General features: G+C 39.6%; 1 protein-coding gene across 1 annotated transcript in view; it reads left to right on the top strand.

Moving 5' to 3' along the window:
• lama2 (laminin, alpha 2) overlaps positions 1–15,338 on the top strand; it is a 167,979-nt gene that overhangs the window by 125,782 nt on the left and 26,859 nt on the right. The window contains 14 exon segments of the mRNA XM_020603945.1: positions 2,139–2,301; positions 5,860–5,938; positions 6,028–6,159; positions 6,792–6,908; positions 7,205–7,368; positions 7,869–8,007; positions 8,998–9,095; positions 10,556–10,558; positions 10,611–10,729; positions 11,630–11,687; positions 11,689–11,804; positions 12,007–12,012; positions 13,182–13,336; positions 13,553–13,696. Coding sequence (XP_020459601.1) covers positions 2,139–2,301; positions 5,860–5,938; positions 6,028–6,159; positions 6,792–6,908; positions 7,205–7,368; positions 7,869–8,007; positions 8,998–9,095; positions 10,556–10,558; positions 10,611–10,729; positions 11,630–11,687; positions 11,689–11,804; positions 12,007–12,012; positions 13,182–13,336; positions 13,553–13,696 — 1,493 coding nt within the window.

Genomic DNA, 15,338 nt, shown 5'->3' with positions numbered 1-15,338 from the left:
AGCAGGAATCGTTACAGACTGACAAGCAAGAAATTTAAATTCTCATGTCAAGTATTGTGTGTTCATTGATACGGTTAATATTTGATGTCCAGCCTTTGCACCAGCTTTTGAAACTATCCTCCAGCAGGATACTACAGTCCCACTGGTGTAAAACATGCTCTGAGTCAGAACGTTGTGGTACAGTCCAGATGGTTCACGCAGTCAGTGGCAGCTTCACGCAGAGGGCTTTTCTCTCTTTCTCTGCACATATAGTAGCAGGTAGCTGCAGAATCTCCTCTTTAAGCTGCTGCGTTATTGGCTGTGTCACCAGCTTGTGATGTTTTTCTCCCATGACATTTCAGTCTCAGCTCTTACAAAGTAAAGAGGGAGTTTTAGTGCTTTGTGCAGTGATTCCAGGCCATCAGCATCCTTCTGTGTGGGGACTGCTGTTTTGCCAGTGGACAAGACTTGTGCAGTTCCTTTGGTCAATCCTCTTTTCACCAGGTTCAACCAGGAGTGTCACCTCGCAGGTCACTCTGACCGTTTGGGGTTGGTCTCACCACATAAAAAAAAGACTCCGTTTAAAATCCACAGTCACTTGTTCTCAGCTTCCATTTGTTGATGAAGTTTGCTCAGTTTTGACTGAACTGTACATTTTCAAACTTTGCTTTATATACTAGGCCACTTTTATTGTAGGTCTTCTCATCCATGTTGGCTGAAATGTCAGCGCTAAACAATCTATGTATATTTGTTTCCAGCTTTAATTCACTTAACCCTGGACTGCTCCAGTTGAGTTCTAATTGGATTTATCAGGTATAAATGTATTTCTAAAGAACTCTCCCTCCCTCACACTGGTGTTAAAAAAACAGATGTGTTCTGCAGTTCAGATTATTAGTTACAGTGTTTGGATTACCTTTATGATGTTTCATGGCTATTGGGTTGAAAAGAAAGTCACCAAACCAAACATCCTGGCTGGCTGTGATGAAACGGTCCTCTCCTCGCTGTTGCTGCGAGCTCTCTGGTCCTCTGCCTAATTGCAGTGTGATCTTGTGTGTGTGTTTGTGAGAGAGAGAAAGAGAGAGACTGGAGTATTCTGTAATTTGGCCACGGATGTGGGTGGATGTTTTGACTTAATTAGCGGCTATCACAAACACACACGCATATACTCGCCACATGCACAAACACTGATGAATATGTACACATTCATACAACTGTGTGTACACAGTCCATGCAGACACCACACATAATAAGGCAAGAAAATACTGTACACGCGTTCCTGTGTGTGCCCGTACAATAATATGATTCCATCCACGTTTTTTAAGTGTTTAATTGGCTTTTAAATTCCACTGTGTAATTATATGGCTTAGACACACGCATACAAATACCACGTGCACATACAGACACACATGCAGTACAGCTGTTCATTACCATGATGACTTTAGCTCTGTCTTGGCTCTAATCACATCATGTTTACATTTCAAATGAGAGGAAATGCTGCATTGCCCCAACCGCGCACACAAACACACAGGCCTGACCACCCACCCACACACCCGTGATTTTCAGTTTCAACCTGCTTTAATCATAAAACGTTTACATTTCAAATGAGAGAGGAACATATCACTGCAGACACAAAACACATGTACACAAACTGCTTGCACAGCACACAGTTTCCACGCCTCCTCCTTACTCTCACACAGACACACACACACACACACGCACACACTCCTCATTAAGTTCCAGCAGTTTGATTATTATTCAAATGAACCTTGGAGTGTTTTACTGTAGTTTCATCATTGATTGGTTCAAGATTTCATTGCCTTTAATTTGATAAAAGCAGGGCAAACATGGAGTCTGCCAAAACCACTGGCTTTGATTGGTGTTAAAACAGATTGTGTTTGTGTGTCTGACTCTCAGCGTGTGTCTGTGCATAAATAAGTGAGGATCAAATAGTGTGATTTTCCTTCGTTCTCTTTGAGCCTTGCAGCTGAGACATGGCAGTGTAGCGCAGAGGCAGAATGTTCTTCATAGCTGTACTGTACATCTCTTTACTGTATCTACAGCATCCATGATATTAACGCATCTCTATTGTCTATTTGTATAGAAGAAGTGAATTTGTCCATCCACAATACCCTCACAGCAGTCTCTCTATGTGTGTCCAGATCTCCAGCAGAAGGCTACTGAGCTGAACGAGACTCTCTCACGGAAAGATGGAACTCCAGAGAAAAGCCTGAATGAGATGAACGAGGAGATCCAGGCCATGCTAGCTGAGATGAGAAAACGACGCCTGGGAGCGAAGAAGAGCATCGCAGAAGAGGAGATGGAGTATGGATGGACACACACACACACACACACCCACACACACTGTTTTGTCTTGCTGGCTAATTTGACCAGAACCCTCTTTCTTTGCAGTGTTATTTGCATGGAACCACAAAACCTCTGAGTGATCTGTTTTGATTTTGTTGTACAGTATGTCTGTATGCTATTGCATTCTCCTTGTGTGTCTTAGATTGCCTGTGGCCCTGCAGGGATTCAGTCCCACTTTGCTTGCTTGCTGTCCTTGCTGTAGGGGGGTGGGAATAACAAGAGAGAGAAAGCAAACAGAAGACGTTTCTGTACAACTTAATAAATGTACATGATAAACATAAGTAAACAAATACATAAAATTGCCTACACACCAGTATGTAGACAATTTCTGGTCCCTAAATATGAGTCGTTTTTCAAAGCAGCTCTTACATTCTGATGTCTTTTTCCTGGTGTTTCATGAAACCATTGGATTGAGACTCTTGAAACTTGCAAAGGTTATTCATTGATGTAAACATCATCACTCCTGAACTATTTTTAATTGCTTTTTAAAGCAGTTCAGGTGCTTAGTTATTATAAATTAGCACCATTTAACTCAGAATGTAACCTTGAAAAAAATGAATACAGGTTTGATGTTCACTGAGATGGAAGTTTAGAGTCAGAGTTATTTCAGTCTAATTGATCTAATTGTGTCTCACTGACTCCAATTGAGTTTCATATCGTAGAGAAATGAACGGAACACAGTCGACGCCTGGAACAGTTGAAAAAAGGGCACCCTACAGTAATTTGTTAAACAGACACAACACACAGCATTGTTTGCTAAATGTTTAGCTGTGATAGCGACCACACATAATTTCCTTTAAAAGGCTTGTCATGCAAAATCGTTGGTCTTTTATTTTCTTTCTTCCTTTTCTTTGATTTCTCAAGGGCTTTTTGTTGACACGAGGAGTAAATACCTTCCACTGAGCGGCCATCTGGTTGCTACATATCCCAAAGCCAAGACTTTCTGCTGATGTTTTAACTGTGTTTTTCATTTTGTTGCTCTCACTCACATTCTCTCTTTCTCCCTCTCAGGGTGCTTGATGGAATTAGTAATCTACTCTCTTCATCCCTACTTTCTCCCCCTCTCCGTCTTTCAGCAGTAAATGTTGACGAGGTCGATGAGTTAATTAAAAGCATCGCCGTAGGGGCAGAAACAGAGAGAGACATAACAGGACTAAGAAGGTGTAGTAAGAAGGAAAGTCACAGAGGGCGAAGGGAACAGATGGACCGAGAGTTGTAGTGGGAGAGTATATGAAAAAAAGAAAGACAAAGAGGAATTGCTGCTGTCACTGGATGACTTGTCTGTCAGTCTGTAGTTGGTTATTTGAGAAAACCCTGAAGGGAGATTTCAGGTGGAGCGGCAGAGAAAACCACCTCAACGCATGTTAAAAGGATGTTTCAGCAAAATGAACAAAACTAGCACAGTTATACAAATGTATTTCTCCGTATTTTATATATTTTCATTGTGCAGCTAGTCTGAAAAGTTAGCATGCATCCTGAAAATGTCACTTTTTATTTATATACTGCATTGTAAAAAGAATTCTGTAAACCACAATGAAGGTTAGTATTGAATTCAGTGTTTAACAAAGCCCCTGGAAACAGCCCTGCATGCTGTCTTTGTACCTCCCTGGTACAAAATGGCTTTAACAGGTGCAACTGAGTTCTTCATGTCAAATGAAGAACTGGCAGTTAAATGCAATTTTACTTGCTTTAGCTCAAGATATTAACTTGGAATTTAAGTGAATAAGTTTACACTTGTTGGCCAAACCAACTGAAAATTTGGAACCCAAGATCCACATTAACCACTTAGTAAGACCTGAATATTATTAGAATATAAACAGCCCCAGTGCGTATCTCTATGTACGACAGTGTTGAAACAGGTAAGACAGTAGTTCCCCTCCCATTTGTTATTTAACTTGGTTATATTCGGTCGTCTCCTTCTTGCTATTCCCCATAGGGTTCATTAAAGTTTCATCACATCCATTTACCTTGCACATATCCCTAAAACTGTGAGAAACTGTTATCTGAGTGATGTCAACCAGGGAACATTAGATCCCTGTCGCCTTAATTAATGTTGAAGGTGGAAAATAAGGCTCCTTAAGGGATGAAATGGTAAACATATGGTTATGAAATACTTCCAAAATGAGAATGCCTTCCAAAGACTGCTCTCAAAGTATAAGAACATTCTGAATAAACTCAAGGCTGCTTTGCAAATCTTGATTGGTGGATCAAATAAAAGTGAAGGCTGCATTTGAGCTAGTTCAGGCTGTCAACTTGAACCTGTTGCTACATTCACATGGCATACTTTTCACCGCAGCACGTGTATCGTAGCTTTCTTAATGGTGGTGTACTTAAGAGGAAGGTTATGGTACTGTAGCAAAGAACTAGTTTATACAACCACACTGGAAGGCGTGTGCATACATTTCGAACAGCCATGCTTGAAGGCAGGGTAAAAAGCTTGAGACCTGATGGTCATTTAAATACAGGGCACGTTTTCAGATGAGCTCTCTCCTGTTGTACTTGGTTGTACATGAAGTGACAATCATTTCTTATTTCCACACAGCTGCATGAAGTTGGTTTCAGAAAGTTACACAAATTGTTAGAGCCGTATCTAATCTGATGTGAGAAAGGTGGTTGTGGGGGTGTCTGAAGTTGTTTGACCATCTTTGCTGTCCCTTATGTTGTCACTGGTTATTCCATTGCTGCATTGGTTCTGCTGCTGTTCATTTAGCATTCATAAGCATGCCCAAGCTTATGAATACTTGGGTACACTATTATCATCATTCCTCCCTCCAACCTGTACTTAGCTGGGTGTTTTCCCATGGGGAGTGACGAGGTCAGAGTTTGGATGGCAATTATCAAAATTTAAAAAATTATCTGTGTTTACATATAATCCATTTTTTGTTAGTTGGCTGACTGAGCTATAATTGAACTGACAACAATACAGCAAAGCTGCAAATTATTCATGAAATACCTCTTTAACAAACTTCTTTCTTGCTGTGCCTGAACTCTTTGAATAGCTCTGAGAATCACTTTAATTAAAGCAAATGTATAGCTGCAATGCAAAATTCATACTTGAGAATATCTTCATCAGATACACAGACTGATAAAGCCGGTGTCTGCAGTGGTTAGGTTTTAGTTATTCTGTAGTCTCATTTTCTGCCAGTTTTATCCGTTGCTGTTTTTAGAACAGCATGTCACGCTGCAGCGTACACGTGTTGCTTTACCTGTCCATCCAGTGACACACACACACATTGGCAGTACCTGAAATTTTTAACACTGCTACATATTTATCTAACTTACCCTGAGGGGTCAATACAAGAAAATCTGGAATTTTGTTCCAGCATTGTAAGATGAATTCATATGGAGTGATTGTCTCTGCACTAGCAGAGGCTCTGTCATGTGTCACAGTAACTCTCTCTCTTCTCTGTTAAATGCAGCATTTACATTTGCTAAATGATTCTACCTGTAAACCATGATTAGCACTGTTTTACATTATCTAAATAGTCTAAATGTCTCCCTCTGTTCCCCTTCCAGACTAGCAGAAGAGTTGTATCAGAAAGTCAAGAGACTGTTTGGTGATCCCCACCAGGCGACAGAAGACCTGAAAACAGAGGTAGTTATCTTTTATTCTTTACTTTTTTCTTTAATATCACTAACTTTATCACATTGCAGTAACTTAATTTTCCCCATTTGCTTCCCAAGATCAAAGGGAAGCTCTCGGACCATGAGAGGAAGCTCCAGGAGGCCCGGGACCTGCTCCTCTCTGCCCAGGGGAAGACGAGGCAGGCTGGCTCACTGGCTGAACAAAACCAAGCTAACCTCACAACCCTAGAGGTACAGGCACACATACACTGACACACCGCTGCACACATGTCTATTGCAAGTTAAATTTTTTTTAATTTTTATTTAATTGATATTTTACCAGGGGAAATATCACTGAGGTTGATAGCCTCTTTTATAAGGGTGCCCTGGCCAAGCCAGCAGCGTAGCACGCTCCAGGCAAGACAAGACCAAACAACATTAAAGCAGATATTAATGTACAAAATCTACAAAGCTAAGAACAAAGTGAATATAAAACAATATCAGAACTAGAATTAATTAAGAGCTAAAAACGAGCAAATAGAAAAGGAATCCTTAACCAGTGCTTTTATAATAGTTTTTAAATTTTAAGAACAAAAACACAATCAGACTGGGCTTTAATACTAAATCATTTCTGTACTTATGTATTTCTGTTGTCATTTCACTTTTATTAATATCTTATTTTTTCTTAAATACTTGTAAATAGTAGGCTACATGTACATGTCAGGTTGTGTTTAGTTTGTTCTGTGTTCCTTGTACTGTATGACAGAATAAAGTCATAGTGAAAATAATCAGCAGATTACATACCCAGTAATCAAAATAACTACTGAGCCTAATGCTCAAATGCTGGAGCATCAAAATTTTGTGCACATTTTTTTTTTCCCCAGAGGAAACATTCTGCAGTCAATGGGGTGAAACAGGAAGCACAAAAGGTCCTTGGAGAAGGAGAACGTCTACTGGATGAAGCAGCCCAGCTTTCAAATAATATCATCACAGACACAGAGGTACTAATGTCAACCTAGCAGAAACCTTTCAAACCCCTGTAACTCTTTAAAACCTAAGTCTACTGAACATTCTGTTTTTAGCATCAGCAAAGAGGAGTTTGTACTAGAAGGATATCTATGTTTTTACTTTGTTCAAATGATTTTATTGGGATAAAATACAGAAGAACTTCATAAGATAGATTTTAAGGATGTTATCATAAAGCTAACAAACTATCTGAATGGGTCAGTCCTTTTTTTCTCCACTCCACATTATCAGCAAAGTAAGTAGAGCCTCTGGTTTTTCTTTCTATCTGTAGGACTTGCAGGACATGAGAGACGAGCTGGATCCTCTTCATGACCAGCTGGATAAGAAAGTCAGTCACCTCACTAGAGGCCTCGGCAATGGCAGACTGGCTAATCATGTGCAAGACGCAGAGGAACACGCCAAGCAACTGAACAAATCTGCTGCCACTTTGGATGGGTAGATAAACACAACACCAAAGCATAGCTGAAACTCTGCTGATTCAGTAGAGCATCACCGAGTTTGGTTATCTTCAACAGCTCCTGTGCTAGATCCCGAAGAAGATTACTGTCGCTGAAATATCGGTTTTCTTGAGTAACTTTCAAACTCATAACGTTCTCGATGTGATTCCAAATGCTAGGGCTAGGTTTTCATGTCAAGGTGGAGTGGCGCTGTAGGGGCACTGAGCTTCCTTGGTGGAGGTTTGCTCTCTCTGAGTTCTGTCTAGTTAAAATTGCAAAAGAAGCAAAACACTGTACTGTGATAGATGTCACTGCTGAAATCTGAGAAAAGCACAAAACAGCTTGACACTCACTGATCTCAATATAAGGTAATTGTGGTGAATGTGTCTCAGGAAAGCACTTAAGTTATTATTACTTAGTAAAATGTGTGTAACATTTCAAAAGGAATAACAAAATTGAAATCCTTTGCTATGTTTTGCCCTCTGTCTCTCCGCACAGCATTTTGGCTGAAGCTAAAAATCTCTCCTTCAATGCAACAGCTGCCTTCAAGGCCTATAGTAACATTAAAGCAAATATTGATGCAGCAGAGAAAGAGGCAAAGGCAGCCAAACAGAGGGCAAGCGAGGCGCTGGAACTGGTAAGGACTCCTGCTGTATAGCAGCAGACACAGAAATGCATTCACACAGCTGTTGGCCAAATCCAAAATAACTTCAAAATAGCTTGTTCCTTCGAGGTCTAATGAGGTGTCCCAATAATTTTATGTTATCAGTTAATTATGAGAAGAATTTGTGCACTTTATTGGTCTCCTTTTACATGTTTTTTTTTTTATTAACATGTTGTCTTTCAAACATTAAATTGTACAGGTATCTTTATGCCACAGTATATTTATTGTAATCACAAACATTCTAGTTAACCAAACCAGAAAACTTTCAGCACAAGACATACGTGTGTGTGTGTGTGTGTGTTGCATGCAGTAGCAGTAATGTAAGCTTGTGCGCTCCATTAGTCATGGCTGACAGATCAAAGCACTTCTCTGTCCCTCTCTTTCCTTTTTCCCCTGCTCCCTTTCACTATCATGACCACACACACCTGAAATCACCCTTTTCCTTCCTTTTTCCTCCTGTTGTTTCTTAATTGATTTTTTTTGTATTTTACCCTTTTTTGTACTTTTTTTTTTAACTTTCCATTTGTTTGCTTTTGTTTTGGTTATGTTTCTCATCTTTTCCCTTTTGTCTCCTTTTCTTCTATAAAAGTGTATAAATTCGTCCTGTGTGCCAGTTCTTTTCTACTCATGTCCTTTGTTTGTATTTTTCCTTTTCCTCTGGCATGAAAGAGGTAAAGGGCAGAATTAGAAAATCCTAAAATGACATGAACAGAGAAAGAGGCAGTAAAAGGTAGAGAAGAAAGTTGTGATGAATATCTCACAGTATGATTTAGCAATTCAAAGTAGTCATGCATTACTCTTAGTGAAAGGTAATATGCCGATTATTACTGAACCTTTTTTTATGTGTCACACAACATCTTTTGTAATTTGTGTATGGGATATAAATTATTCTGGAAGCAGTTTTGGTGAAAGCATGTGAAACCACAGGTTTTGCACTGTTGCTCTGTGTGCTTGTGTGTTTAGGCTTTAGGTCCAGAGGTCCCAGTAAAGGACGCAGCTCAAGGTGCCCTTCAGAAGAGCAACAGACTGCTGAACAAAGCGAAACAACTGCAAAATGATGTGGTACCATGGGTATATGTGTGTGCACAACGTTTCGCTGCTTGATCAAGGATGTAATGTAATTTATGTTTATTTCTCAGTTTCTTTTTTAAGCTATAACCAAAAAATACAAGAAATACACTCACCGGCCACTTTAAAGGTCACACCTGTACAATTGTATGCACTTCTGTTTTTCTGAAGCTTAAAATTTTTCAGTTTTTGGTGAAATCGTAATAAATGTATAAACTCAATTATATGTTCATTATTGAGGTCACAGTTAAAAGTGGTATAGCACCTTTGATTTGATTTGATTTATTCCTTTAACTGTGACTTCAATAATAATATAGTCCAGTACAACGCCACCTTTAACTGTGACTTCAATAATAAACATATGATTGAGTTTATACATTTGATCGTTTCACCAAAACTGAAACTATTTGAGCTTCATAAACACAGATTTTCAGGCAGAAGTGTTGCACTGAAGTGCATACAATTGTACTGGTGTACCTAATAAAATGGCTGGTGACTGTATATACACAATATTAAAAACAACATGTTCAAAACAAAATGGCTTCTACAGTCCAAAGTCAGTATTTAGTGTGACCCCCTCCCTTTGCAGTTAGCACAGCCTGAATTCTTTTGGGGAGACTGTCTTGAAGTCTTGAAACCACAACAGAGCCATGTTTCACTGAAGGCCGCTACATTCATTCTTCCACCTCTCTCCAGACTCTTCTGACATACTGTCGATGACTGGACCCAAACATTTCAGGCTTCAATTCATCACGCCATAATACTCTTTTCCATTGATCTTCACTCCAAGTGTTTGCAAGCTTTTGCATATCTCAGCCTGGTTTTGTGGCTGCTGTTCTTACACAAAGACCGTTCCTGATCAAGCTTCCTCAGACTGTGGAAGGATCAACTTCCAGATGAAGCTGCCACATGCTGAGCCAGGTCCTCACTGGATTTCCTCCAGTCTCTCAAAGAAGAATCTCTGAGAAACTTCTCATCAGATTCTGACAGTTTTCTTGGTCTTCCACTCCTGTTTTTGTTCTTGACCTCTCCAGATTCTTCATATTTCATGAGAACAGCTTGAGCACCACATCTTGAGTATCCAGTGTGTGTGCTGATTTTTGTATTTTTTTAATACTGTGTACATATTTCCTATATTTTCTAGTTGTATTCTGATAGAGACTGAGAAATAAATAAATATATATATAGTCATTATAACATTGCCAGAACAACGAATCAAATACTGGCGTAAGACTTTTGCACAGTAATGTATGTAATGACTCCTCTTACAAGGAGCTGTAGCCTCAGAATGGATTACATAAAATATAAGTAAATTATGCAGTACTGACAAGTGTTTAGTTTTAGTCATTTGAAACAGTTTATCTACTATCAGCGTCACTCTTCATTTGGCTCTCTATGCCTTACTCTTCCCCATTAAGGAGGTGAAGAATGTCATTTTATTAGTAACCAACCTCAGCTTCAAATCAAATCATCATTTAATTTGTGCGTGTGTGTGTGTGTGTGTGTGCAGAGAATGCAAATAGCGTGGATGGGCTGAAGGACAGAGTTAAAGCAGCGAGAGACAAAACCAAAGACCTGCTCAAATCTGTCAACGGAACCATAGCAACACTCAACGCTATCCCCAGTGGTATGACTGCATGAATACACGGTTTGTGTAAGCAGTGTGTGTGTAGACAGACAGACAGACAGAGAGAGAGAGAGAGAGTGGATCAATATCAGTGTGCAGACAGAGGTCAGCTGCTCTGGTAAACTCAACTTGACACAATACTCTGATACACGGACACAAAATGCAGTGATGGCCAGGTTGTTGAACCACAGTGATACACACAGACCAACAAGCAGTAAAACGTTAAATGTAGTTACTACAAATTGTAAATGGATGAGACACAGAGGTTAAAACAGCATGTTCATCTTCAGATTCAGTCCCTGTGAGTGAGCTCAGAATAACATACCTGTAATATATCATGTTGGGTCAGTCGGATTTTCCCGAATTTACTCAATCTGGTAATGCACACCAGAAATGTAGTTAGGGGTGGTGTTCAGCAGTGACTGTTCTACTGGAGATGGATTTAGTATTCAGTGAGAAGAAATGACCCACCTCAAACCTGCCTCAAATTAAAGGCTTACTACTCATTCACTGTCACTTCCTGCCTCATAAACTGGCCTGAAATTAATCATCTGATTGTCACTGTTTTAACTTATTCCCCATTGTCAGCAACCAAAGCAGAGGCAACAAGTGTATTCATGCATGCTTGTCTGAATAGAACATCTAAGATTAGATTCAGCTCAGGTTAAAAGCCTCCCGGACTATAGCACAGTGGTGTCATACTGATATATTCCAACATAAAAATGTATTGAAATAAACTCTATCATATCTATCACCTTAAGAATATCTCATGTTTAATAATGTGCACATTTTTAATAACGGCACCATGCATCACAAAGCCCATTTATTGGTCCAGGCATCATAACAGAATGCCACCGATAAATGTGTGTAATTTATATGGTTTGTTTTTTTCTTTGACAGACACAGCGGCTAAGCTGGCAGCCACAAAGGCTGTCGCAGCCGACGCCAACGCTACAGCTCCTTGAGCGTCTTGGGAATTTGACTTTCCGACTCGACGGCCTAGAGAGGAACTACAGTGAGCTGGCGGACAACGTGAAAGCAGCCAATCAGATGATCCGGGACCCAGAGAAAAACAGTAAAGTGCTTTATTTTGGCTAGTTCCATCAGCAGTGAGACTTTCTGTCAATAAAATAGAAAATGGTTGATTTTTTTTTTCTCGTCTTATTGATCAGTGATAACATTTGCCTTTCAGTTTGGTTATAAAGTGCAGTATTTATTTACCTGTTGAAGAAAAAAGGCACTAAAACTGTTATTTCCCTCTCTTTTTTCCCCCACAGCCATCAGTATGTATATTTCACTTACCTCAACATAAGTATTATTTACAAGTGGTGCACCAATACAGTGTTGCTGCAGTTACCAATTAATGTCAAAAGTATTGTTAAATCCCTGCCAATAAATAAATTTTTCTTTACGTTTAAAGGCTTAACTCTATAAAATTATGCAGGGAACCTTTTAAGTCACCACTTGATTGTCAATATGATCTGATTTCAGCAAAGGTATTGGAGCACCACTCGTGATTTTATGGCCATCTTTAATATCTATACAGTAAACAGCGCTTTCCTCTAATAATGCCTCCTTTCTGCTCGGTTCTGCTCGGCTAGAGCATGAGAGCTCTGCACACTGCAAAGCATGGGGCTGTCTTTGCCTTAATTTATTTTTCAATTTTCAAACCTTTACAATAGAGTGCCGTAGCAGTGAGTCCTAAAACCCGAAACTGAGTTAGCATTTTTGCACTTCTGGTTCCCTTGTTCTTCAGTCAGTGGGTTTTTTAAATAGAATTTTTTTTTTTTTTAATGCCTGAAATAAGGTCTGTGGCTAAAATGAGGTCAGTACATTGTTTTGTTCTGTGATATAATATGCAACAGTAAATACCCCACTTGTGAGCTCTAATGCTTTTATGTCTTAAAAAAAAAGGGGCAGTTGTTAACAAGTGGCTAAATGAGACGACAGAGGCTGCCTGGGAGATTAACCTTCACCAGGCCAAAAATGGAGACCTGACTCCTCTTTAGTCTGCTATAAACTATTTTAACTGACACAGCCATGATCACTAGCTAGATCGGGTCACACTAGAAGAGGTCATCGTGGTGAGAGTCTATGGAAAAATCCCATTGGCTATTTGTCAGGGGAACCATGTTGATGCTAACTTCCGGGCTGGCCTACAAAAATGCATCATCCCTACTGCACTCTATATATAATAGCCAGTGTAGAAAAGGTATGCTGAGCTACACTGATTGTTTGGCTCTCATTAGCTGTTATTGCTATTCCTCCATATTTCTTCTCCTCCTCTGAGTATTATCAGCGATTTCCTCAGCTGCTGCAATTTGGCGTCCTTTCCACACCAGCTCACCACACTCTCTCAGCTATACTACTATACTGTTTAGTGTAGAAGATAACAACTGGTACTACAGTAGCACTGGTCTGTATCACTGCTGCACCTTGTCTCTGCCCTCAGTCCATGCTGCAGGAGCTAAAGTGAAGGATTTAGAGGATGAAGCTGACAGGCTGCTGGAGAAGCTGCAGCCAATCAAAAAGCTGCAGGACAATTTGAGGCGAAACATCTCACATATCAAGGAACTGATCAACCAAGCCAGGAAACAAGCAAACTCGGTAAGCTGCCGGCACACTGACATGCACATGAACTGTGAGTCTGTTCGTGTTTAAAGAGAATTTAAGTGTATCACAACACCGATCATGTCCTCAACAACAGACTGATAATTTAGTTGAATCCAGAATTTTTACTGTACATAATTATTTTTAAGTTCACCATATTGCAAAAGCTATGACACAAGGTTCTTCATTTCTCTTCTCTTTTTTTTCATCCAGATTAAAGTATCTGTGTCATCAGGTGGTGACTGTCTCCGTAGTTATCGTCCTGATATCAGGAAAGGGCGGTATAACACCATCATCCTTCATGTTAAGACCACCACGCCGGAAAACTTGCTCTTCTACCTGGGATCAGCCAAATATGTAAGTTACCTGCTTACTGAGTATACAGCGCAAATTAAGTGCACAGAAACTGTTTACTAGCTAGGCTCTTACAGTGAAATACACTGTGTAAAATGTAAAATGTAAAATTCTGGCCCCTTTGTTATTTTCCTTGTATCTGTCACCGCTTGCCGCCATTATATCCAGGCACAGCGTTGCCTTCCATTTTTATGCTGATGATATTCAAATCTATATGCCGCTGGTTCAACCAGAGTCAGGTTCATTTGGTGCATTACAAAACTGTCTACAGGATGTCAAAACTTGGCTTAGTCAGAATTTCCTTTACTTAAATGAAGGCAAATCTGAATTTATTGTTATCAGCCCCCAGTTGGATGGAAGTGCAGTAGATCTTGGCACATATGCCCACCTGCTCTCTAATGCGGTAAAAAATCTGGGGGTAATTTTTGACGTCAATTTCAACTTTGATAAGCAGATCAAGTCAGTGGTTAAATCCAGCTTCTGCCAGCTAAGACTGCTGGCAAAGGTAAAGCCATTTCTCTCTCATAGTGACTTAGAGAAAGCCATTCATGTGAGCTAATCTTTTTGCCTTTTTGTCCTCACATATAATGACAGTGTGACTTTTTTTAATCTTTAGATTTTTTTATTTTCAGGTAAAGACAGCAGACTAGACATTTTGCCTAACTATTAGTCTAATCAGAGGCTCTTCTCATTAAAGTACACAGATTATTGAACATATTGGAATTTTATGATGCAGTTAATTTGAAAACTAGAATAACTTGGGTTGTCTGATGAGAGTATACAGTACAGTATAGTTGCTAAGAAACAATGTTTTGCATTCAAGTACAGTATTTGTATGTACGCTCATGCATGAATTCTTTTCTCCCACCAGGAAATGACCTCATCACTCTGGCTTTGTAAAGATTTGTGTGAAAGCGGCTTGACTTCATGAACATATGTAAACAATTTCAATAATAATTTATTTTCAATAATAAATTATTGCTGTAGCACTTTGTGCTCGTGAGCTGGAAAGTGTGGTACAAATAAAGATTATTAATATTATTATTATTATTATCTTTTTATAATTATTTAAATTGAAAACAGGTTCTTTGGAAACATATAGTGCCTATCCTCTTGGTCTCTCACTTCATCTTTTTCATACCCCCCATACATTCCTGTGCCTGATCCACTCTCTCCCTCCCTAGCATTGTCCCTGCATCAGTCTTTTGCACACATTGGATCATTAGATGTTATGTTTTAGCCACTATAACTCTGCTTCCATTCACTCTGTTTCTGTAGCGACTGTGTTAGAAGTTTGATTAGGCTCAGTAAACCCGTACTTCAGCAGCCCCAACATAACGGCAGCGAGCTGGTGACAAGTAACCTTACTGTTTTCATAGAATGTTGAACTAAAAGGCAGGAATGAATCAGGATGGTTGTGGAATGTGAACATTGAGCTGGCAAAGTGCAGGGGGTCTGAGACACTGGTTCTCATTAGAGAGTTGATAAAAGCGGGCCACTTGCTGTGGATATATGATGGCCACGGTTAATATCGAACCCTGTACATATATATGTGTATGTGTAGCATTTATCATGCTGCATACACACAGAACATCCAGGCGCACTGAGAAAAACACATGCTTGCATTCCCTTCCACACACAAATC

The sequence above is a fragment of the Monopterus albus genome, unplaced genomic scaffold (genome assembly GCF_001952655.1).
Source record: "Monopterus albus unplaced genomic scaffold, M_albus_1.0 scaffold63.1, whole genome shotgun sequence".
Classification (NCBI taxonomy): domain Eukaryota; kingdom Metazoa; phylum Chordata; class Actinopteri; order Synbranchiformes; family Synbranchidae; genus Monopterus; species Monopterus albus.
Note: the sequence above shows the minus strand (reverse complement) of the source record. Positions and strands in the feature narration are given on the sequence as shown.